General features: G+C 40.4%; 1 protein-coding gene across 7 annotated transcripts in view; it reads left to right on the forward strand.

Annotated features, from left to right (window-relative positions):
- garem1 (GRB2 associated regulator of MAPK1 subtype 1) overlaps window positions 1–17,338 on the forward strand; it is a 136,118-nt gene extending 118,780 nt beyond the window's left edge. For all 7 annotated transcript variants that reach the window (XM_043688265.2, XM_043688264.2, XM_043688266.2 and 4 more), the window contains 2 exons: window positions 11,756–11,913; window positions 15,863–17,338. In XM_043688265.2, the coding sequence (XP_043544200.2) occupies window positions 11,756–11,913; window positions 15,863–16,796 (1,092 nt within the window). In that variant the 3' untranslated portion in view covers window positions 16,797–17,338. The remainder of the gene's footprint in view (window positions 1–11,755; window positions 11,914–15,862) is intronic.
- Window positions 17,339–26,394: the final 9,056 nt, after the last annotated feature.

Consider the following 26,394-nt stretch of genomic DNA (forward strand, 5'->3'; position numbering starts at 1 on the left):
CAACCGAACATACATGTTGGAAACTGCTTGGGTGTTGGTCCTTGCACAGACAATCAGAGGGATTTGTCCAGTGATGGTCTGGGAGTTGTCAACAGTCAGTCCAATATGGCCATCAGAAACAGTTGTGGGAATGGCATAATGTCAGTCAGCCATATCTGGGTGAAGCTTATTGAATTTGATCAGAGATCTGTACGAATACAATCTTGGCTGTCATTCCTTAATTGTTCAAGAGGGTGTAGGGGGGGCCAGTACTAGCAACAGGGTGTCACTGCCAAAAGAATAGGAAAGCCCAGGGTCAGGGAGTGAAAAGCAGTTGCATTTGCAAAAATGCGGCAAAGGTCGTATTGGGGCTATGTGAAACTGCATCAGAGATCATAATAAGCCATAAGAGAGTTGGAGGGGAAATTATTAGCAGTAATCACCACCTTAATGATAGGAGAGTGATGGGAACACAAAGAAGTGCACAGGGTATCATTAGAATATAATCCAAGAACAGTGTCTTGATGCAACTTTTGTGTGTGTTGGGGTGGTTGCTTTTGTAGTTCAGAACTTGGTTTGTGTGAGGGGGCTTGTAGGATAATCGGAATTGAGGTTCAATGTGACCAGTTTCCATAGAGGAGTGGGGTGGAAATGAGCTTTCAGGATACTATGAGGTAAAAGGGATATGGAGGCTTTGCGGGGGTACCCTGGCAACCAGGCACGGCCCAGTGTTGGTGGTGTCCAGCAGGAGTTGCATTTCATGCTATCACCTGGTCTACAGATGACATAGTTTTACTAGAAAGTGGTAGTTAAGTCAAATAAACCCATTTTATTTGCCACTTAATTTACAAAGATTGGTTGTCTTTCTGTACTATCTCAAATCTTTTGAAGTGTCTTGTCACCTGCTCCTCCCACTTTTGCCTTCAGCAATGGAAGGAATCCATGGACCTTTTCCCTAGATGATACCTTTGTAATCATTAAAAATACAGAAATAGAGAACACACACACCGGATCATCAACGCCACACTCTCAGGAATCCGATTCACTGGAGAGGAAGAAAAGGACAACCAACTCCCATTCCTAGACGTGATGGTACAGTGAACACCGAATGGAGAATTCACCGCAAAGGTATACAGGAAAGCCACTCACACAAACCAAGTTCTGAACTACAAAAGCAACCACCCCAACACACACAAAAGTTGCATCAAGACACTGTTCAAAAGAGCCACAACACACTGCAGTACACCAGAACTCCAAAAAGAGGAAGAAGAACACCTATACAATGTATTTGCCAAAAACGGATACCCCCGTAATTTCATCAACAGATGCCTAAGAGAAAGACAACGGAACGAGGACATACCACAACCCAAAGGACTAGCCACACTACCATACATCAAAAACATTTCTGAACTGACAGCCAGACTACTGCGACCACTAGGACTCATAACAGCACACAAATCAACAGCCACTCTCAGATAACAACTCACCAGGACGAAGGACCCGATACCCAGCATGAGCAAAACCAATGTAGTGTACAAAATCCCATGCAAGGACTGCACAAAACACTACATAGGACAAACAGGAACATAGCTAACGGTCCACATCCATGAACACCAACTAGCCACGAAACGACATGACCAGCTATCCTTAGTAGCTACACACTCAGATGACAAGCAACATGAGTTCGACTGGGACAACACTACTATTATAGGACAAGCCAAACAGAACAGCCAGGGAATTTCTAGAGGCATGGCACTCATCCACAGATTCAATCAATAAGCACATCGACCTGGACCCAATATACCGGCCACTGCAGCGAACAGCTGGAACTGACAACTGGAAGCAGCAGGTACAAATCACTATAAATGCCGTCGGAAACATCACAGAAGCGCTTCACAGGAGGCTCCCAAGCACTGAGGATGTCACCAAGACAGGGAACGAAACGTCTGCAACACAAATTCCCAGCTCGGCGAACAGAACCACAACACCTTTTCCCTGCCAAAGTTGTGGGCCATCCATTTGAATTGCCACTTCTTCCTGCCCCCCCTCCTATCTGATCATAAAGAAAAACATTCCTTCCATGCTTTTGAACTGATCTTCAGCATTTTCTCGTTCCTCTTCCACTTAGATCTTCAGAGTTGGTTGCTGGGATTATTCATTCTCACTGAACTGCTGACTTTGTAAATGTTTCCTTTTTTCAGTTACTACAGCAGGTGGCCTTTTCCTACCATTGCCATTCCTCTCTCAATCTTCATTTAACCCTTTAATCTTTGCACTCCACGTCCAAGTTCCTCTTATTTAATGCCATTGCAAACCAAATACATGTTCTTCACTCCAAAAACTTCCTTTCTGAATTTCTACTCTACCATAATTGAACTGATCTTAGATATTATTTGACTGTGATGCATTATCCCTTTTTTTTCTGCAACCTTCTACAATACCACTATTCTGATGTTGATGTGATACTTTTGCAACCTTCCACCTCCTTGCAATAGCTTCGCTGTGTCATGTGAAGCACACTCACCTTTGAGTCACAATGGTTCTGGGTTCAAATTTCAGGCTAGGAATCTATGCTGCCATTTCCAGTGCAGTCCTGAAGGAGTATTGCACTGTGTTGATGTTGTTTATGGAGATGATGTTACAATATGTTCCATCAGTGCTGAGGTGAATGTAAAACATCCAGGGTATTATTTTAAAGAGTGGAGGATTTATCACTAACATTCCTGCCGTGAGTTATCCCTCAACTTGCATCGCAAAAATAAATAGGTTGTCTGGAATTATCACAGAGCTGTTCATGGGAGTTCTCTGTGCATGAAATGGCTGCTACATATCTTAATCCTAGCTCCACAAAGTTTATCCACCATGTACAAGTCAGGAGTGTGATGCAGTATTCCCCACTAGCTTGGATGGGTGCAGCTCCAACAGCACACGAAGCTTGACACCATCTCGGACAGTTCCTCTATCACCAACATTCAGTAACAGCAGTGCATGCTATTTACAAGTGCACAGCAGAAATTTGCCTAAGATCCTTAGAGAGCACCTTCCTAACACTTAGGCACTTCTGTCTAGAAGGACAAGTGCAACAAATATGTGGGCACACCATTACCTGCAAGTTCCCCTCCATCCTGACTTGGAAATTTATCATCGTTCCTTCACTGCTGGTTCAAAATTCTTCCATCGTTGTGAGTGAATTAAAATTAGAATCCCTACAGTGTGGAAACAGGCCAACAAGTCCACACTGACCCTCAGAAGAGTAACCCATTTAGATCCATTCACCTAACCTGCACAAGTTCATTAGCAGAGGGATTGAATTCAAGAGTCGTGAAGTGATGTTGCAACTGTACAGGACTTTGGTTAGGCCACATTTGGAGTACTGTGTGCAGTTCTGGTCGCCTCACTTTAGGACAGATGTGGAAGCTTTGGAGAGGGTGCAGAGATGATTTACCAGGATGTTGCCTGGAATGGAGAATAGGTCGTATGAGGATAGGTTGAGAGTGCTAGGCCTTTTCTCGTTGGAACGGCGAAGGATGAGGGGTGACTTGATAGAGGTTTATAAGATGATCAGAGGAATAGATAGATTAGACAGTCAGAAACTTTTTCCCCGGGTACAACAGAGTGTTACAAGGGGACATAAATTTAAGGTGAAGGGTGGAAGGTATAGGGGAGATGTCAGGGGTGGGTTCTTTACCCAGAGAGTGGTGGGGGCATGGAATGCGCTGCCAGTGGGAGTGGTAGAGTCAGAATCTTTGGTGACCTTTAAGCGGCAATTGGATAGGTACATGAATGGGTGCTTAAGCTAGGGCAAATGTTCGGCACAACATCGTGGACCGAAGAACAATACAGCACAGAACAGGCCCTATGTTCTAAGTTTATATTGTGGGAGGAAACCGGAGCACCCGGAGGAAACACAGGCAGACATGGGGAGAATGTGCAAACTCCACAAGGACAGTCGCCCAAGGCTTGAATTGAACCCAGGTTCCTGGTGCTCTGAGGCAGCAGTGCTAACCACTATGCTGCCATGGCATTGTGTGTCTACCCACAGTACATTGACTGCAATTGTTCAAAAAGGCAACTCCCCACCACCTTCACAAGTGCAACTAGGCACTGGTAATAAATGCTGTCCCAGTGAAGCCCACCATCTGCAAGTGAAATTTTTAAAAATAATCTATACTTCAAAAAGTGCTAATTGCCAGTAAAGAACTTTTAAACATAATGCTTCTGGAAGATGCTGTTTAAGTGTATATTTTCTTTCAGAATTGTGGTCTGTTTTATACCCAATTCACCTCATTGTTGATGGCTGTGCAGTCAGCTGGGTCAGCCAGGGTCCCTGTTTTGTTTATGCCTCTGTGAGATACTTGATCATTCTTTTTTTTTTCAACAGTCCAGACACACTCTAATGAATTTCTTGGGTTTGGTTTGTATTCATTAAGTTATTAAACTCTAATTAAGTTGATGTAAACTTAAACTATATAAACATTTCCATTATCCGTTAACTGATTTAGAAATGCTTCCATTCGTTGACGTATAGATAGGTGTGGACTTATTGGGTCGAAGGGCCTGTTTCCACACTGTAGGAATTCTAATTTTAATTCACTCACATTCAAAGCTTTGAATTATCAGAAGGATGAGATGTTCCCTGAAATAATGTCGTGTAAGTGCCAAATTTATACATTTCACAGCTCTCCCTACCTTTATCTTTATATCTTTAGATTGTCTCTACAAAGGAAAAAATACAGCACTGTAATTATACAGCAGGTCAACAGGCTTTATGAACAGAGCATACAAATCATTTGCCTTTTTATCTGTTCTACTGGTATATTCATTTGATAGTACAGAGCTTGAGTGTTGCTAAAAGATGAGTTTTGTTGATGCTTTTCATCTTGCAATCATTAGGGTATTTTGCAAGAATTACTCATAAAGGAAAAATAATATTTACACTGTAGAAGAGGAGAGTGCTGATTGGGTAGTAAATGGACCTTGACTGGTCGAGGTGTTGTCATGGAGAATGTATCAGTTGACGACTGGCCATTAACTGCAAAACTTTAACAAATTTAAACCAAACTCTGATTAGTCAAGGGATTGCCCTGAGAAATGAACCAAGGAATAGCTCTCAATCTATTTTGTAAAGTAGGAACAGGTACAATGTGTGTACATGTCCTTATTGACTGCAAAGAATATCACCCTGGATATTAATATATGCGGCTAGTATACATGCAAGTGCTGTTGAGTGTAGAACTAGGAGGTTAGCCCAGGTAAATGCATGGTTTCAGATTTTTGGGAATGATCGTGCATGTTAAAAATGGATGAGTTGCATCTGAACCAGAATGGGACCAGCATCCTTGTGGGGCAGGTTTGTTGGTGCTATTGGGGAAGTTTAAATCAACTTGGCAAAGGGTGCAATCCAGAGAAAATGTTCAGCAGTGGAAGATAAATGGCCAAAATTAGAAGAGAAAGCAAGTGATTCAAGAAGGCATAGAAATTAGGGTGGCACGGTGTTTCAGTGGTTAACATTGCTGCCTCGCCCCACCATGGACCCAGGTTCAATTCCACTCTCTGTCAACTCCTCGATGAGGAGTTTGCACATTCTCTCCATGTCTATGTGGGTTTTCTGTGGGTGCTTCAGTTTCCTGCCACAGTCCAAAGATGTGCAGATTAGGTGAATCGGCTCTAGGGAGTGCAGGATTACTCTGATGGGGTAAGAGGGCGAGTTGGGTAGGATGCTTTTCAGAGGGTTGGGTTGACTTGGGCCAAATGGGTTGCTTCAACACTGTAGGGATTCTAAGTCAATTCTGAGAATTTATAGGCCATTTAAGGCACAAAGGTGTTTGGCAAACTTGGATGGTATTTATTTTAGTGAAGGAATCTGACAAACAAGGCAGATGAGTTGAGGACAAAATTAAAACATGGAGGTATGATGTCATTGCAGTCACTATGATTGAGAGAGGGGCAGGATTGGGATACAGAATCTTTGGGCGAACAGGGAAAAAGTTTTTTAAAATATAAAATAGATGTTGCAGTATTGATCAGGGAATTAATTACAGCAATAACGAGGGATTCCATCTTAGAAGACTTCTCAAATGAAGTCATATGGGTAGAACGCGAACCAAAAAGAAGCCATCAAATTGTTGGGAGTGTCATATCATACCCTTAACAGTCTGAGAGAAATAGAAGAACAGAGATATAGGCAAATTTTGGATGTGTGCAACAGTAACAGGATAGCGATAGGGGATTTCAACTTGCCCAACATTAACTGGTATTACAATGCAAAAAGTTTAGAGCCAGCAGAATTCTTAAAATGCATCCAAGTGAGTTTTTGTAAGCCAATGCGTAGAAGGCCCCATGAGAAAGTAGGTGGTCCTGGAGGTAATTTGTAGATAATGAAGGCAGACAAGTGGTTGGAATGTCAGTGGGGGGAGTTTTGCAGATAACTCCTTTCGATTCAATATTGTTATGGAAAAGGCGAAAGAGGGGCCTGAAATCAAAGTTATAAATTGGGAGAAGACCAATTTTAATATGATCAGGTATGATTTGCCATAGTTGACTGAGAACAGATAATTTAAGGTAAATCTGTACAGAACGGTGAGATGCATTTAGGAAGATAAAGGGGTGGGGCCAACAAATCCAGTGAGCCCTGGATATCATAGGATATACAGGATTGGATAAAGAGAATAAGGGAGGCCAACGACTCGAAACAGTGGAAGCCGTTGTACAGCATATGCTAAAGAAAACTTTAAAAAGAAATTAGGAAGCAAAAAGGAGGTATGAAAAGATATTTGCAGCTAAGATAAAAGAAAATCTTAAGGTATTTTACTAGTACATTACGAAAAACACAGAGTAGGGCCCATTAAGGACCGCAGTAGCAATTTGTGCGTGGAGCTGGAGGATGCAGGTAGGGGTTTAATTAATATTTTGTGTTGATGCTCACTACTGAGAAGGAGGAAGTGAATCATAGAATCCCTACAGTGTGGAAGCAGCCATTCAGCCCATTGAGTACATACTGACCCTCCAAAGAGCATCCCACCTGGACCCACCTCCCAACCCTATCTCTGTAACCCTGCATATCACTGGACACTTATGGGTAATTTGCCATGGCCAGTCTACCTAACTTGCACATCTGTAGACTATGGGAGGAACCAGAGCACCTGGAGAAAAGCCGTGCAGACATGGGGAGAACATGCAAACTCCATACAGTCACCTGAGAGTTATTTTCCTTGATCAGAGGAGACTGAGGGGGGGATGTGATTAGGATGAGATGTACAAAATTATGAGAGGCATAAACAGAAAGGTTAGGGGCAGGAGGTTCAGAGGGGAGGAAAACATATTTCACTTAGAGTGGCGAGAATCTGGAACTTACTGGCTGTAAGGGTTGTAGAGACACACCCTCATAACATTTAAGTATTTAGATGTGTGCTTGCGATGTCAAGGCATTCAAGACTATATTTGATAGGCCCCGCAGGGCCTTTTTCTGTGCTGTAGAATTCTGTGTCGATGATGAATTTATCACATTGAGTGCAGCTGATGGTCCTAAATTGGTCATCAGTGTAATTTTCCACACATTCAGGAACATCTAGCAAAAGCTGTCCAGTTGTGAAATTGCAATTAATGTTGGAGATATTTTCTAATCAGTATGCTCAAAGATGTTATTACAAACTTTACAACTGTAACTTACAAAGTCGTCTCTGTGTTTAAGCTCAGCAGATCGGAGAGATGTTAAATGAATATTTTGTGTCTGTTTTTACTATGGAGAAAGAAATAGAGACCAGGGAACTTAGAAATAAACATTTATGTTTTGAAAACAATTCACATTACAGAAGAGGAAGTGCTGGAGAAAACATAAAAGTGGATAAATCTCTGGGACCTGGTTTGAATATACCCCAACACTTTGTGGGAAGTTAAGGAGGAAATTGTGGGATCCTTTGCAGAAATACTTTTATCATCTATCAATACGGGTGAGGTGCCAAATGACTGGAGAATGGCTAATGTGTTTTTCTTCAAGAAGGGATGTAAGAAGAAGCCTGTGAACTATAGACCTGTGAGCCTGACTTCAGTGGTGGGTAAGTTGTTGAAAGTGATTCCAAAATATGCAATTTATATGCATTTGGAGAGGCATGGAATGATCAGAAATAGTCAGCATGCTTTTATGCGAAGGAAATAATGTCTCTCAAACTTGACTGAGTTTTTTTTTGAAGTAAGCAAGCAAGAAGATTGATGAAACTGGAGTGGTAGGCATTGTTTATTTAGACTTCAGTAACGCCTTTGACAAAGTTCCACATTGGAGTCTAACTAGTAAAGTTAGAACACATGAGATTCAGGATGAGCTTGCGAATTGGATGCAAAATTGGTTTAACAGCATGAGTGTGTGATGGTGAAGGGTTGTTTTTTTCGGATTGGAGCCCTGTGACCAGCAGTATTCCATAGGGATCAGTGCTGGCTCCACTTTTTTTTTTGTCATTTATGTAAATATTTAGATGAGTGTACAGATATCATGGTTAGTAAATTTGCAGATGACACCAAGATTGGTGGTATAGTGGACAATAAAGAATGTTATCCAAGATTGCAATGAGATTTTGCTCAGTTGGATCAATGGGCTAAAGAGTGGCAGATAGAATTTAATTTGGACAAATGTAAATGATAGTATTTTCGTAAAGCAAAGGCAAGACTTATGTAATTAAAAGTAGGGCCTTGGTAATGTTGTAGAACATATGCCTAAGGGTTCAGGTATATAATTATTAGAAACTTGGATCACATAGGTAGGATGGTTAAGAAGGTGTTTAACATACTTGCTTTCATTGCTCAGACATAGAACAGCACAGCACTGGAACAGGCTCTTCAACCCTCCAAGCCTGCACCGACATATTTTGCCCTTCCATATTAAAACTGCCTTCGTTTACAGGATCTGTATCCTTCTATTCCCTTTTTATTCATGTATTCATCCAGGTATATCTTGAATGCTGCTATTGTGTCTGCTTCCACCACCACCTCCGGCAGCATGTTCCACTTTGTAAGAAAAATGAGCATCTCACATCTCGTTTAAAGCATCACAACCCCCAGCACCTTGAACCAATGTCCCTGAGTAATTGACCCCTACATCTTGGGGGGGAAAAAGGTCTCCTACTTTCCACTCTCTCCGTGCCATTCACAATCTTACAAACTTCTATCAGGTTGCTCCTCAACCTCCAGTGAAATGAAACCCACCCACTCTATCCAAATTTTCTTCATAGATAAAATCCCCCATACCAGGCAACATCCTGGTAAACCTTTTCTGTACCTTCTCCAAAACATCCACATCCTTCTGGTGGTGTGGTGACCCGAAGTGTATGCAATATTCCAAATGTGGCCTAACTAAAGTTCTGTAAAGCTGCAACATTATCTGCCTGTCCTTATACTCAATACCCCTTCCAATGAAGGAAAGCATGCTATAGGCCTTTTTTACTATCTTACCTAACTGCGCAGCCGCCTTCAGTGACCTGTGGACCTGCACACCCAGATCCCTCTGCATATCAATACTCCTAAGAGTTCTGCCATTCACTGTATAATTTCCACCTATACTTGATCATACAAAATGCATCACCTCACATTTGTCAGGATTAAACTCCATCTGCCATTTTCTGCCCATGTCTCTATCTTGCTGTGTCTGACGATCCTCCTCGCTGTCCGCAACTCCACCAATCTTTGTATCATCCGCAAAGTTAATAATTAAGACTGGCTACATTTTCCTCCAAATCATTTATGTAGACCACGAATAGTAGAGATCCCAGCATTGATCCCAGTGGAACACCACTAGTCACAGCTCTCCATTCCAGAAAGCACGCTTCTAACACTACCCTCTGTCTCCTATGACCTAAGCCAGTTCTGTATCCATCTTACCAGCTCACTCCTGATACCATGTGACTTCACCGTTTGTACCAGACATTTAATGATAAGATTTCGGACATTATGTTAAGTATTTGTAGGACATTGGTGAGGCCTTCTGTGGAGTACTGTATCCAGTTTTGGTTTCCCTGTTACAGGAAGGATATTATTAAGCTGGAGAGAGGTCATAAAAGATTTAAAGATGTTGCCTGGAATGGAGGGTTTGAGTTATTAGGAGAGGCTGGATACACTAGGACATTTTTCACTGGAGCATAGGAAATTGAGAGATGACCTTATAGAAGTTTATAAAATCCTGAAGGGTATAAATAAGGTGAATGACAGATGTCTTTTCCCTAGAGTGGGGGATTTCAATACCAGGGACATGTTTTTTAGATGAGAGCAGAAAGATGTCAAAAAGACATGAGGTGCAATTTGTTTATTACACTGGTTCATGTATGGAATGAATTTCCAGAGGAAGTGGTGGACGTGAGTATTGTTGCAATGTTTAAAAGACACTTGGATAAGTACGTGAATAAGAAATGTTTGAGGGGATATAGGCCAAGCACATGTTGGGGTACCAGTTCAGCTTGGAATGGTTGGACTAAAGGGTCTGTTTCTATCCTGTATGACTCTATGGCCTCTGGAGCAGATAGGAATTGAACCTAGGTCTCTTGGCTTAGAGGTAAGGACACTACCATTGCAGAAATACTGTTGTGAGCTTTGCAAACCCTTGCCCCCACCCCAGTCACTCCCCATTTGATCCCCTCACCTGGCACTTACCCTCTTGGATTCTAGCAGATTGATTTGTGAGATTTATATTTTCAGAAAACCTGTAACCTGGTCCTACAGTAGCTCCTATGGACTCTTCCTCTCTCAAAACTAGTTTCCTTGGTAGTGTGAATCACTGTGGCCTCCCTACCCAGTTAGAAGTGCTGATTATGTTCCTATAGACCACAGCTTCATTCCATTTTGGAATCAAGGGTGGGGTGGTGGTGTGGTGATAATTTTATTGGACCAGTAAACCAGAACCCCAGTTCGCACCCATGATTTAATTCATGGAAAATAGTTGCATTTCTTAATTTGAAGTTATTTTCTTTCCCTGCTGAGTTTGCACATGCATTTTACTACCAGGTGAGTCACTTCATCCCTGTTCATGCCACTGAAATGAAAATAAGTCTGTTGATTTTCCTCGTGCTGGGTGTGGAAAGGAGTAAAACACTACTATATTTGTTCTGACCTGTGGCTAAGTTTGGGTACTTAGTTTTTGCATCACAGTTTTGTGTATTATCTCATCATGGCGGCAGTGTAGCAGCGCAGCATGCGCGCCTCTCCTCGAGGCTTGTCTGCTGTGTTCGCTTTTACATTTTTTCTTTTTTTTCTTAGTTCAATCTACTTAACTTATGTGAGGTGTGAGCTTGTGCAGCATTGGGAGGATGAGCCCAATGTGGCAGCAAGAGAGGTTACCACCATCATTCCAACTAGCAATGAGAGCAGGAACATGCAGCCCGAGGTGGTTGGCAACAAGAGGGTGCTTTATTTTTCTGCCTTGTACCAAGATTCTGTACCTTGGTACCTTTGTACCTAAGGTGGCAACTTGTAAACTTTTCACTATATTCATGAGTACATGTAACAATAAACCTAATTCAACATTAAATTCAATACTTAATGTTCCATTTTATTAAAAAATTGTGATGATTTTTTGTTTAGTCAGCTGCATTAACTTTAAGCAGAAATTTGAATACTGACCACTTGATGCACTATTACAACTTAAAAATTGATTTATGAACATCTGACATTCAATATAAATTGCATCTGTTATCTCTGCTGCAATGGTGGCTATTCTGCTGCTAATATCTTAATTTCTGAAAGTTTTTATTTTGTAAATTTCTTAGCATTTATTTTATTGTCTTACTTCCATTGCTAGGTAAAAGAAGAATGCAGACTTCTGAATGCTCCACCAATTCCACCACGGAATTCCAAGCCATCCTCTCAGAGTCCATCAATTCCTCCTCGGCAAATACGCCAACAGACACGCTCTCCGAGCCCTACACTATCTTACTATTCTTCTGGATTGCATAACATGTAAGAAATCACCAAGTGTTTTATATAAGGTGGCAGCCTGATCTGACTTCAGCTTTGAGCGTTGGATTAAGAACAACTGGAAAAATGTACCGCTTTGTTTAACTTACTGTGATTGTGGATCATGTAATGAGTTATGGCAAGCTCCCTGTTGGTGATTGTCCTGTTTGAAAGCTTTAAACTTAGATATGAAAAATAAATTTGGACCCTTATCTCTTGGTTGTGCAAACTTAACCATTTTCTGGCTCTGTTTTGTTAGTGAAAATAGGTACTGTTTAGCATAACGTGCTACTGTGAAATATTTGTAGATTTGTTTCTATATGAAGACAGTGCACATTCTCCTTTTGATTCTGTTATTATACATAACGCAAATGTATCATCATGTTGCACATGGTGGCCATTTTGAAATGCAGTGAAATATGTTATCCAAAAACAGAATTTTAAAACAGTAATTGAAAAGCTATTGTTGCCTCCTCTATCGGGGTATTCTCATTTTTACCTAAGCAGGAGTTAATATAATATTGTACTCTTCAAAGTTGACATTTTAAGTGATTTTTTTTTCTTTTCCCTCGGAGGTTTTTACACACTATCAGTGGTTGTGTGGGAACCATTCCTAGGTCAGTTTGTTTTTTTATCCTAGTGAGTTTCTCCCTATTTTCCTTCACTTGTGAGCACCTCCCAGTTTTGCAGTGGGGTTGAAAATTTAATGTTTGGGAAATTATTTCCCCAGTGCTACATCTGCTGAGGATTAGCACTGCCAAACTGCAAGCCAACCAAATGTTAGTATCTTAGAGCCCATTTGGAAGTAAGTTACAAATTGTTATTAATGCTTCTTTTCAGTTTATATTTTTAAGTATGCCATTAAAGGTACGTCCCATTAAAAATATCAGTTGCAGTTCTAGTGGAAGTAAACATTTCTATACAAATATCTACTAATAATAAGTCTATTACATTTTTGAGTTTTTATTTTGAGTACTTTAGAGGTTTACAACTTGTTAGACTGTTCTCAAGTGAGTCCCAATTTCAGTGCTCCAGATATTCCTTTGCCTTGTCTCAGTATGTACATTAGTTTATAGCAGTTAATCACAGTTGACGCATAGGAGCACCCACTTCCAAAGTTCCCAGGCAAATAAATAGTCCTCTTTGTTTCAAATGCCAGTTTATCAAGTGCCCTCACATGAGCGTTTTTGTTGGAAGGCAGAGGAATAATGCTATACCAGACTGTGACTTATTTTATTGCTTTATACATTTGTTTGATAGGTAAAGCCCAAGTGATTGGTTGATGTATACTAGATTTTATCATAGCATTTATGCTTAACTATCTCTAAGAATTTGAACTAGCCTAGTCATACAAATGCTGTCACTAAGAACAGGTCAAATGTTAGGAATCTTGCAGTGAGTAACTCACCTCCTGACTCTGCAAAGCCTGTCCATCATCAACAAGCACATGTCAAGAATGTGATGGAATACTCCCCACTTGCCTGGATGGGTGCAGCTCCAGCAACACTCACGAGGCCTGACATTATCCAAGACAAAGCAAAAACCCATTTGATTGCCACCATATTCATTCTTTCCACTGCAGCACCGTATACCATCTACATAATGCACTACATAAATTTACCAAAGCTTCTCCGACACCTTCTAAACACAAAAGCTCAACCATCGAGGAGGATAAGCGCAGTTGACGCATAGGGACACCCACTTCCAAAGTTCCCTCCAAGCCACTCACCATCCTGACTTGGAAATATGTCACTGGCCTTTCAGCATTGCTGCTTCCAAATCCTGGAACTCCCTTCCTAATGGTATTTTGGGTGTACCTATACAAAATGGACTGCAGCAGTTCAAGAAGATTGCCCACCACCCTTTTTGGAATGCAACTATGGATGGACAATATACATTGGTCTGGTCTGCAGTGCCCAAATCCAATGAATTTTTTTTAAAATAAGTTGAGGATGGCACATTTGCCACGGTATTCTAGACCATAACAGTATTTTACTTACTGAAGTGAAACAAAGAACTACAGATGTTGGTGCTCTGACCCAAAAATGGAAATTGCTAGAGAAACCCAGCATGTCTGACAGCATCTGTGGAGACGTGAAGAAGGATCATCAGACTCAAAAGGTTAAATCTGTTTTCTGTCTACAGATGCCAGACCTGCTGAGTTTCACCAGCAATTTCTATTGTTACAGTATTCTACCTATTCTTCTTGCTACTTGTAAAATCTGCTGAGTCAGACTATCTTCTAATTTAAAATAGACAGGTCCAGAAATGCTTCTCCAAAAATGACGGGTGAATTAAATATAATAAGTTTCAAATGATTTTTTTTTTTAAGAAAAGGAATAATATTCCCTGTCTCGGTTAGTTCATCTTACCAATGTTTCCAGGCTCTAACATTGTCATTCTCACAACTTTTCTCGTGCTTGGTCAGTTTAAATTGATGCTAAAATGTGTTGCTGGAAAAGCGCAGCAGGTCAGGCAGCATCCAAGGAGCAGGAGAATCGATGTTTCGGGCATGAGCCCTTCTTCAGGATTCCTGAAGAAGGGCTCATACCCGAAACGTCGATTCTCCTGCTCCTTGGATGCTGCCTGACCTGCTGCGCTTTTCCAGCAACACATTTTCAGCTCTGATCTCCAGCAGCTGCAGTCCTCACTTTTTCTCCCAGTTTAAATTGATGGCCCTTTGTTTTTGCTGCGACCCAGAGGAAATGTGAGCCACCCATTCATAACTACTTTTGACGTTCTCTGAGTGAGTAACCTTTATCAGTATTGTGATATTCCATCTCCAGTATTCTTAAGGAGCATTTATTTCCTTTCTATAAATAGACACACAATATTTTAACTGTCATGAATATTGTTACTTTATGCAGATTTATTACTGCCTCTTCAATTTTGTACTTTAAGCCCTTCATGGAAGCACAGTTGATTATTTTTATGAAATTAACACCTTGTGCATGGTTTCAAGGAAATATTTGAAACACTAGCTCATCATTTCATTATATGTTTCAAGATCTTTCCATCGAGTTCGTGCTTCCATTTTCTTTTACACCAAATGCACCATTACACATTTCCTGCATTACATTGTTCTGCTACCAGTTCATTTATTCAGCTCACCTATTTATTCCTCAATCTACTACAGAGTTCTTTTTTTACCAATTGTGTATTATCAGATAATTTTGATATTTTATTCACTGTGCCTAAGTCCAAATATATCTCTCACCTGTTTTGCAGTGTCTTTCTTATTTGTCCTCATGTTCTCTCAGTTTATTTGATCCTCTTTCTTCTGTATATATAAAATTATGGGCCCTTCACACCTTTTTCATTCTTCCATCTATGCAATATCATAAATCCTTTCTTTTCTATCTGTCAAGCAACTTTATATAAAAAAAACAAAAGATGTTGGAAATTTGAAATAAAATCCAAAATGCTGGAAATACACCATATCATTTGGCATTTGAGAGAAAAAAAAGTGTAAAGAGTAGTTTTAACTGCTGACCTTTCATCAGAACAATGTTTTTCTATTATTAATATTTCATTGGATGAATTAATAATGCCGGTGTGTAAGTGAGCTAGACCAGATAATTTAACTTCATTAGTAAAGCAAAGCTGAATTATAAAGTCAGAATTGTTAGGCTGTAATTGAAATGTGTGTTAGTTGGTCACAACTATGTTTATATTTAGGGGCTTCTACTGATTTTGCCATTTTAAAATAATATATTTTATTGTTACTTCTAACATTTCATTCTAACTGTAGTCACCTGTCCGTTAAATGCAATAGTTTATTTCAACATTCCACTTGAAGCTCAATGTTTGCCTTTTGCAGTTCATACATTGCTTGAACGTGTTAATTTGAGCTTGGTTGTCACCTGGATAACTTCAATTTAGAGGAAACAGTCTACTACAGGAGGGTAATATTGGATTTTGAAGTGCCTAAAATGATTTACTTTGTTTACAGTGGTGCCACAGAGAATGATGCACCTTCGCCTATTGAGAAGCATTCCTCAGTTTCCTGTTATCCTTGTAACTGGATCGATTCTAAAGCTATGGACAGTGGAGCTAAACTGCCCTTTAGAAGCCCCTTATTGGACAGCCCTTCAAATCGCTCATCGTGGCCAAACCAACGTTATGGGGATGTTGACCAAGATGGTTCAGATTTTTTATCTGAACACAGAAGTTACTACAGTTATCCACGTCACAAAATACCAAGTACTCCAAAGAACATAGTGCCAGTACTGTTTCAATATGGTAGCATTGAATGTGCTGGGGGCTGTGAGGAGTTTCCAGTTAATACCTTTCGCAGACAGCAACAGTCCAAGGATGGAGGATTTCATTTTATTCCTACTGGCTATCCAAGATCTGCAAGTTATTCCTCAGAAGGCTATGGTGAAAAACCTTTAGCAGATAATGTCCAACAAAGTCGGTCATGCCCCACCTTACCACCACGTCCGTTAAAGTTCACCGATGAAGAATTAATTGGCCTAGAAGCACTGTTTCTGCCATCAACTACAGACGGGGCTGAGGACAAACCACAGATTTGCTCAACAGATCTACCTGAAGAAAAATTTGTTAACAAAGATAAACTCAGTGTATTTTCTACTCCTACTCCTCCTCCTCCTCCTCCTCATCTGCAGTTAGCACATTCATGTGGTGATGGATCACCTTGGCAGCCACCATCTGACCTTGGTGGACTGTCTATTGAAGAGGTGTCAAAGTGCCTGCAATTTATTGGTCTCCCTGAAGAGATTGTGTCACTGTTTGTGACAGAAAAAGTTGATGGAAATTTACTTGTACAGCTGACAGAGGAAATCCTGTCTGAAGACTTTCAGCTTAGCAAACTCCAAATTAAGAAGCTTTTGCATTTCATCAGTGGCTGGCGACCCAAGATGTAGCGCTATGACTCAAAAGGCATAAATGTAGAGGATCTGACCTCAACATTTATTGTTTTGCACTAAATAGTCATCATTTTTGGACTGTGTCAAATCAGTGCTGTCTCTCTAAATGGGTTTGCTTATAAAGGTACGAAATCAAGTTTTTGTATGTTGATAAAACTGACATCCTACAGACAAAAAAACCTTGCTGGAAGTGTGCCTTGTGTGCTAATCACCCATCATTAACTGTTGAATTATTAAAAGAATGGAAGTAAACTGGTTGTTTCTCAAGTTTCTAAAATTGTACCTAATGTAGAAGATAATACTGTACTAGGTGTTAGATTCCTGCTCAAAAATCCTGCTAGGTTTGGTTCAGATTATTGACATACAGAATTGCTATTTAACTGTACTGTTGTGGGTCTAGCCTACTGCTTAGCTACTGTAATAATGTTGCATTTTCTTATAATTGACATATAAAATGATGGTGGCACATGTTTTTACTACTGGTTATAGGTTTTTGCTGGGCACATACATATGTAGATTAATAAAGATACCTAAATTTTTGAGTTGATCTTGAAATAAGTAAACTGAACAAACTGAATTACAACAGATACAGCATTTAATATAATAAATCCATTTGAGACTGAACTAAAAGGCCTGAATGGGGTCATGAGGTTTATTGCTTTTGTCTGAAATTGTCTAGTCTCTGTGTTCAAACTTTTTTTTTCTATTTCATACCTGACTAGCTTGAGTGTACATATCTTCAGATACAAAGTTGATGGAAAAGACTTGCTGAATATACTTTCCCAGCAAAAGGATGTAATAGACTTATGTTACCAATCATTCATTGCAGCAGTGCACACTAACTGGATCCTTGTTCAGCTGTGCCCTAAAATTGCTAGTTCAAAGTAGTTGAGAAATATTCTGTCTTATCTCCCAAAATAATAATATTCAAATGTTGAAAATTGTATTCTCCAGGAATAATGTATATTTGTATCAATGTATCGTAGCTTCACAACATTCAGAGCAAGACTCTTAAGTTGTCAGTTCATGATGTTGCTGAAGGAAATTTGAACTTCTTCCTTCAGGCATCAATTTTAATTGCGCTCTTGCCAGTAATTTTCAAAACTAAAAAATAGCAGGACAATAACTAGCAATAAGAAAATAAAAGCTTTCAATTATATAAATTCTGACTGCAGCTCAGGATGTCCCAAAGGAAATGCAATAATAACAGCCAGTTCCTAACAATAGTCCAATCAAATGATAGAAGCAGAGTTAAAACTTTTGTCCTCTTCACAGATGCTGTTAAATCTCTTCAGTATTTCAGCATTTAATTACTGAAAATTAAATATTTTAATGATTTTGGCTATGGTGTTAACTTAGGGTATTGGGAGAACTGTGCTATTTTTCTAAAATAATGGTGTGGGATTTTTTTATATCTACTTGGGGTCTTGATCTAACATCTTATTTGAAGGTTAGCACCTCCAATCAGTGCAGCACCCCCTCAGTATCGCACTGATGTCAGCCTAGATATTTTCCTGTGTGCTCAGGTTGGTTGTTGGGGTGGGGGTGGTCTTGAATCCACACCACATCATGAGAACGTGTTACTAATTGAGCCACAGCTGCCAGAAGCTTTATTTTACAGACCAAATAGATACATAAAGAACCCAAGTTTCACCCATTTGACATCCTGTGTGATTCTTTCCCAGTCAAGGATGCTGTTTGATATTGATCTTTGTTTGTGTAAAACTGACTGCCTTTATAAGTAATTCTAAAGAGATCTGTAAGACATAGCAAGTTAAAAACAAACAAAAAGCAGCTGTTTTCTCTCCGCAGATGCTACCAGACCTGCTGCATTTCTCTAGCAATTTTTGTTTCTGTTGTCAATTATGTAAATACAAACACCACAAAATTTGCACGTACCCCTTTTCTGTCAAGTTGACAGTCCTTGTTTCTCAAAGTTACATTTGAGCTGAAAGCTTTTCAAGTACACAGGTATGTTTTCTCGCAAACATGCATGTAGTTAAATCTCCTTATAAATAGATGTCAAGAAAGCAGGTGTGCTCTTGGCTGTTCAAACTCAACATTCTTCAGATTGGATTGAATATGAAGTCTAATTTCTAACTCTCAGTTGCAGTGCACATAAGCTACTGAGCAAATTAATTTGCCAAATCAACAATTATGACTGTGATTCCAGAACGAACTACCAGTTTCAGATATATAACTTTAGGAGCAGCAGTAAGCTGATCTGCTCCTTGAGTCTGTTGTACCTCTCAGTAAGATTGTGGTTTATCGTTGTGGCCTCATATCCCTTAGATTCTTGACTGGCAAAGGAAATCAATCTGTTAGTGAGTTTTGAAAAGATTTGTAGCTCAGGTTGAGGTTCTGGATGTAGGTTTGCTCACTGAGCTGGAAGGTTTGTTTTCAGACGTTTCGTCACCATACGAGGTAACATCAGTGAGCCTCCGGATGAAGCACTGGTGGCATGGCCTGCTTTCTATTTGTTTAGGCTTCCTGGGTTGGTGACATCATTTCCTGTTGTTATGTAATTTCCTGTTCTTCTTTTCTCGGTGGGTGGTAAATGGGATCCAAGTCAAAAGTATTTGTTGATAGAATTACGGTTTGAATGTGATGCCTCTAGGAATTCTCGTGCGTATCTCTGTTTGGATTGTCTGAGGATGGATGTGTTATCCCAGTCGAAATGGTGTCCTTCCTCATCTATATATAAGGATACTAGTGAGAATACTTATGGCTTGTTGAAGCTCATGTATCCTGGTGGTTAATTTTCTAGTTTGTCCAATGTAGTATTTGTTACAACACTACATTGTCACAGCAGAAAACTAGGCACCAGGATACATGAACATCAACTAGCCAGAAAAAAACATGACCTACTCACTAGTATCCTTACATACACGTGAGGAAGGGCACCACTTCGACTGGGCCAACACATCCATCCTAGGACAAGCCAAACAGAGACACGCACAAGAATTCCTAGAAGCATGGCATTCCAACTGGAACTCTATCAACAACACATTGACTTGGATCCCATTTATCACGTTCTGAGAAAAAGAACAGGAAATGACAACACCATGGGAAATGACGTCACCAATCCAAACACATAAATAGAAAGTGGGCTTTGCCACCAGTGCTTCATCTGGAGGCTCGCTGATGTTACCTCATATGGTGACGAAACGTCTGAAAAAAAAACAAACCTTCCAGCTCAGTGAAAAACCGACATCCAGAAATCAATTTGTGCCTTAAAAATATTCAATGGCCATAGAATTCCAGAGACATGACCGTTCAGGAGAGAAACAAAAGTCTCCTCACTTCCACCACCTCACTTCCTTACTTTCAAATTGTGTCCCACATCAGGTGGTATTTTCTCTAGACTGGCCCAGTCAAATCCCATTGGTACCTTATGTTTCAGAGCATCAACACACCCAGACATGCATACACTTCCAGTAGATACAAAGCATTGTAACAAGCCAAGTCACTGTAACCTTTCCTCATAAAATAATCTCCTCATCCCAGAATCGGTCAAATGAATGTTTTCTGCATTTTTACTAATGCAGTATGTCCTTTCTTAAATAAGGAGACCAGTACTGCATCCTATAACCTTGTACAGATTTCTTCCTCATACAGTTACAATGGTTGCAAACTGTGCCACATTTATATTTAATTCTGGTAATAAACACAATTTGTTGTTTGCTTAGTCAATTGCTATACCTGTAAACTGACTTAATGATTTAGTTATTTAAATCATAACTATCACTACTTAAACATTTGAGTATGTGGTTAATAGTCGTATGTAACCCAGTAGTTTGAATAGCATAAATGAGAGATATTTGATGAAATGAATAAATTATAAAAATTGTTTAGTGGTATCACCATAATATTATGATTTCTGATCAAATTGTAAGAATGAAATTAATTGCCATTTGTTTTGTGTAAAACTAAAATGCTGACAAGTAACAGAAAATGTGATGGATGTAGAGCAGATCATTGTTTGAAGAAAATGGAATGTATATCAAAACGTGTCAATTGGAAGAGTTGTTACATGTAGCAGGATAGGAGAAAGTGTATCCAAGGTTATGGGAGTCATTGGTCATAGTTTTTGTTGGTTTACAGCTATCTCTAGAAATGGACATGAAGATATTTTAAATAGAGTCCCTGTCTGGAAGCCAGACTGATTGATAAGGTTGCCTGCCTGTAGGGTGAGCAAGGTCACAGAAGATGTCACAGCTTTTCTGTTAGGTTTTTCGATTGCAGAGGTGACAGGGTGGAGTTGATTTATGAAATGAGATGAGGGTAGTATAAGAAATTGTTTGTGGTTGGGGTTGTATGTGAGTTTGCTCCATTCAAATGTTTTTGGACCTGAAGTAAACCCCGAAGCTTCTTTCTGCCTTATGGATACAGCCCATCATTCCCCCTTTTGCCAGCCTCAATGGAGTATACAATAAAATGTAAACATGCAAAAATGGAGACTTGTGCCTTTGTAAAAGATCAAGCTTTTACTTTCGCTGATAAAGCTAGCATGAGTACAGGTTGGTCATCTAGAGTGCTAGAGATGTACTGCACGGAAACCCTTTGGTCCAACTTGTCCAGATATCCCAATCCAATCTAATCCCACCTGCCAGCACCTGGCCCATATCCCTCCAAACCCTTCCTATTCGTATACCCATCCAGATGCCTCTTAATTTCATCTCGGTTAATAATGGAAATGGGAGACCTAAAGGCAGGTTGGGTTTATGTTTTAAGTTGATATTTTGACCTCTCATCTCAACCAAACCCATTGGTTTACCTCTTGTTACTTCCTGTGTCTCATAATGTATTCCAGTAATTTCTCTTAACTGTTGAGCTTGCAGATCTGTGGGTCACGTACTTCCTCCCTCCCATCTGATAAAGTACAATGAATAGGCTGAATAGCCTGTTCTTGCTTTTATAATATTGACAGTTTTTGATACAAAGCCACAATTCCTGATTTTGTACATAATTGAAAGATTATAATTAGTGCATCAGCAATTTACCTATTTCTCTTAATAGATAATGTTAGAAACCACTTGATCTTCTCAATCAATAGCTACAGCACAGGAGACTGCATTTGCATTGGTGTGCTGGATTCCTCCATTTGAGAAGATGAGGATATTTGTGGAGTGTCCACCACCATTCACAGCAAGACACGGCAAGACTTCAGATCTTAGATCTGATGCATTCTTTATGGAATTGCTTAGCTCTATTTGCTTGTATTGTTTGGCATGTGTAGTACTGTTTTAAAGCTTTAGCAGGTTGGTATCTCAATTTTAGGTATGGATGGTGCTGGTCATGGATGCCGCCTTGAACTCCTCATTGAGCTAGTGTTGATTACCTGGATTAATGCTGGTGTAGAGTGGGTAAAGGGGTTGGGGGTGTTACATGATATTCAGTAGGAGATTTCCTTGTTTATATTTGACCTGATGCCACGATAATTCATGGATCCAGAGTCAGGCTTGAGGACTCTTAGTGCAGCTTCTACTTGAATATATGCTACTGTGCTGCCACCTCTGCTTAATTTGCCTTACCAGAGATGGTGTTGTGGAATGTTGTGTGTTCTATGAATATGACTATGCCAGGCTATGAAAAAGCTCATCTGATTTTGATATCTATTCCCAGATTTTAGAAAGAAGGACTTTTATAAGATCAACAGGACTGTCTTTGACCAATTTTTGGTACCTTCATCAATGTCTGGAGATCTGTCTTGGTTCAGTTAGTAATTTCCTTTCTAGCAGTTGATGCAACTGTGTAGTTTGCTAGGACATTTCAGAGGATAGTTAAGAATGAACTGTACAAGTAGGCTGATTTGCGTCTCTAAAGGCCATTAGTGATCAGTTTTCATAATGATCAACAGTAGCTTCATGGTCATCATTAAACTTCTGATTCCAGGTTTTTATTGAATCCAACTTCCACCTTTTGGCTTGGACAGATTACCTGGATTACTATTCCAGCAGCAATGCCACTAGGTCATTGCCTCCCATGTTATGAACATTGTAAATAGTTGAGTTCTCAGTGAACACCAACATCTGTTTAATGAAAAATGTGCTGTTACTGCTGTTATCTTGATCATACATGAATGTGAGACTTTCCTAAGTATGAACAAACAGATGAGTTTGGCATCTGCTTGGAGTTTGATATGATACACAGTATTAAACTTCCCTATGTCTGTAAAGACAGGGCAAATGTTGCCCATCTCATACGAGCTGGCTGGCAACTACATCTGTCTTAAGAATGAGCTTGAAAGTTGTATAGGATCTCCAGCTAGGTGGCAGACATAACTAGTTATGATTACATTTCCTAAAACTGGCCATTTAGCATGTGGTTTGATTGCTCTTGGCTGAAATCTTAGGCTGTAGGATAGCCTTTCTCAGCCATGTAAGGCTATCTGACAAACAGTGACTCCAGTCCCTGTGTCTAACTTAGTATGTATGGCGGGTATTGGTGGTAATTTAAGTTCCCGTGTTGGTGATCCTAGTTGATAACTTCAGCAATAAATCAGATTTCTCTGTTTGAAAGGCATCCCTTCGCAATATATCTGGTTTATTTCCTAGTACTTAAACCTGTGGTGAACAAGGAGCACCATAATTGTCAGTGTAACTTTCTGGGATATGGGTAGAGTTGTCTTTCTGTCTGTAATGCTTCTTGTCAATTGAGAAGTCACACAACACCTTTATTTAAAATCTCAGGCTTTCAGAGACCTGATGCATCATTACTTCACCTCACACAGGAGCAGCACTTCAAAAGCTTGTGATTTTAAATAAACCTGGTGGACTATAACCTGGTGTGATGTGACTTTGTCCACCTAGTCCAACACCAGCATCTCCACACCCTGTCAAATTGAGTGACTTGTAAAATGATGGCTGGCACTTGTTAACGTGGTTTATTGGTTTCTGCTGTTGTGTACTTTAGTTTCTGTGTCCTGTACGACAGCTCCACCACTGGCTAGCTCACTTTGGAACCTGTTTGGAACCACTTTGGTATCTGTTTTAAAAAAAACTCTAGGTGGGTTAAAACATGAGAATAGCTCATCTTGTTTGGTCCAGTGTTCAAATTGCTGTTGGGTACCTTCCCCTGCTAATTGAATTTGGAAATCTGTTAATGTGGATATCTTAAGATCTTTCTTCACAACTGAGTAACTAGAGCATTGCCCTTTTGACATGCTGCTAGGGTAAACCCATTGTGGTTTGTTGGTCTAGTTTACCCCTAAAGGTTTGGAGTATGGCTGCTGCTAGTCCCTTTGAATGGGTTATTTATTTATTGTCACATATATCTTGAAGATACAGTGAAAAGTGTTTTGTCGCCACAATTTGGCATTATTTTGAGGTACAATAAAGACAAAAAGACATTTACCTAAATAAGAATTCATCTGGTCAAACTGGAATCTCGAGCACGGCTTCAGGGCTTCTGCAAGATACTCTGGTCCTCAAGGTGTCCCACTCCGGGAACAGCAATGACAAGAGATGGTCCAGGAGACCTTGGCCCTGCTGCTGTACCTTCCTCACTGACACCACCAAAAATCCAGGTTTTGGGTCCACCTGAACCAGGACTTCCTGTCCAAGCCTACCCCCACCAAGAGTCATGGCTCTGCACCTACCTCCGCCAGGAGTCCTGGCACCTGGCCATCAAGAGGCCAGGCTCCAGGCTTAATGCTGCCAGGAGTCCCCACTCCAGGCATTGCCATATCCAAGGGTCCAGGCTCTGGGAGTACTGCTGTCAAGAGTCCAGGCTCTGGGCACCACTGCACTACTCCAGCCACCAGGAGTCCTGGTCCACACCACTGCTTTGGCCTCAAAGACGAAGAACAACGGTGCGGCACGATGGCTCAGTGGTTAGCACTGCTGCCTCAGAGCACCAGGGACCCAGGTTAAATTCCAGCCTCTGGTGACTGTATGGAGTTTGCACATTCTCCCAGTGTCTGTGTGGGTTTCCTCCCAGGTGCTTTGGTTTCCTCCCACAGTCCAAAGATGTGCACGTTAGGTGAATTGGCCATGCTAAATTGCCCACAGTGTTAGGCGCATTAGTTAGAGGGAAATGGTTCGGGGTGGGTTACTCTTCAGAGGGTCGTTGTGGACTTGGGCTGAAGGGCCTGTTTCCACACTGTAGGGAATCCAAAAAAGAGAGGAAGAAAAAATACTAAAAGAATATGGAGAACTTATGCTACTGGCGTCGTGTGGATGGGCTCCAACCCATCCAAACACTAGCTACTGTGCCAGTGCCATCTTGGATAATGGCTAAAATAGCTTAAAGCTTTGAGCCAGATAACACTTCTGTGTTCTTTGTTTCTACTACTGGCACTTCACCTGGCGAAGGAGCAGTGCTCTGAAAACTTTTGATTTCAAATAAACCTTTTGGACTGTAACCTGGTGTCATGTGACTTCCATCTTTGGCACCATCTTGTGACCAAGTGTAGCTGAAGAATTGGTGCAGGAGGGAGGGTTTGAGATTCCTGGATCACTGGGACCTTTTCAAGGGAAGGTGGAACCTCTAAAAATAGTCTGCGCCTGAACCAGAATGGGACCAACATCATTATGGGTAAGTTTTAGAGCTATTGGGAGGAGTTTAAACTAGTTCACCAGGGGCAGGGGAGACTGTGTGAAAGGTCAATAATGGCACAGTAGCAGCAGTGTGTACTATCTAAAAGATGCACTGCAGAAATTGACCAACGAACCTCAGACAGTAACTTCCAAACCCACCACTACTTCTATCTGAAGAACAAGGATAGCAGATACATGGGAACACCACCGCCTTCACGTTCATGTCCAAGCAACTCACTATCTTGATTTGAAAAATATTGCTTTTTATCCAGTGTCGCTAGGTCAAAATCCTGGAATTCACTCCTCAGTGGCATTGTGAGTCAACTCACAGTTAAGCTGCCTTCTTGAACTGCTGAAGTCTACCACCAACTTCTCAAAGGCAACTAGGAATGGGCAACAAATGCTGGCCAGCCAGCAATACTCGTATTCCATTAAAAAAAAGGAATTTTTTTTAGAAAAGGAATCTAGTCCAAGGGGGTTTGGACATGTTGGACCTCAAGGGAGTAAGGTGAGGCTGGGATGACTTCTAATGCTAGCAATGTTACAGGTGTGACAAATGAGTTAAGGGCATGGATTGATACATGGAATTATGATGTTGTCATAACCAAGGAAGGGTTGAGGAAGGGGCAGAACTGGAAATTTTACATCCTCTCCATTTCTGCCTGAAGATCCTGTACTCTGAAATGTTGAGAGAAGGTGGTGTCATATTCGAGTGATACTATCTTGGAAGGGTATGAAAAAGCAAGCTTATGGTTAGAGTTTTGGAGTTTAGCAAGTGGACAATGTTAGGAAAGTGATTTAAGACACCCCAAATAGCAAGCAGTTGATGAGCAAATATGTAGTCATTGAAGTGTGCAACAATAACAATAGGGTAATTGGTTTTCAACTTCCCCAACATTGGGATAATCCTAGCATGAAGGGACAAATGTCTTGAATCTAGGAAAGCTTTTCAATATGTAGAAGGGAGTGTGCAGTCCTGGACTTAACGGAAGGGTCAGTGAGGGAGTATTTTAGTGACTGTGACTCTAACCACATATTTTAAGTAGAATGAAGGT

The sequence above is a fragment of the Chiloscyllium plagiosum genome, unplaced genomic scaffold (assembly GCF_037043375.1).
Source record: "Chiloscyllium plagiosum isolate Xiang-an unplaced genomic scaffold, Cpla_swu_hap1 HiC_scaffold_4, whole genome shotgun sequence".
Taxonomy (NCBI): Eukaryota; Metazoa; Chordata; class Chondrichthyes; order Orectolobiformes; family Hemiscylliidae; genus Chiloscyllium; species Chiloscyllium plagiosum.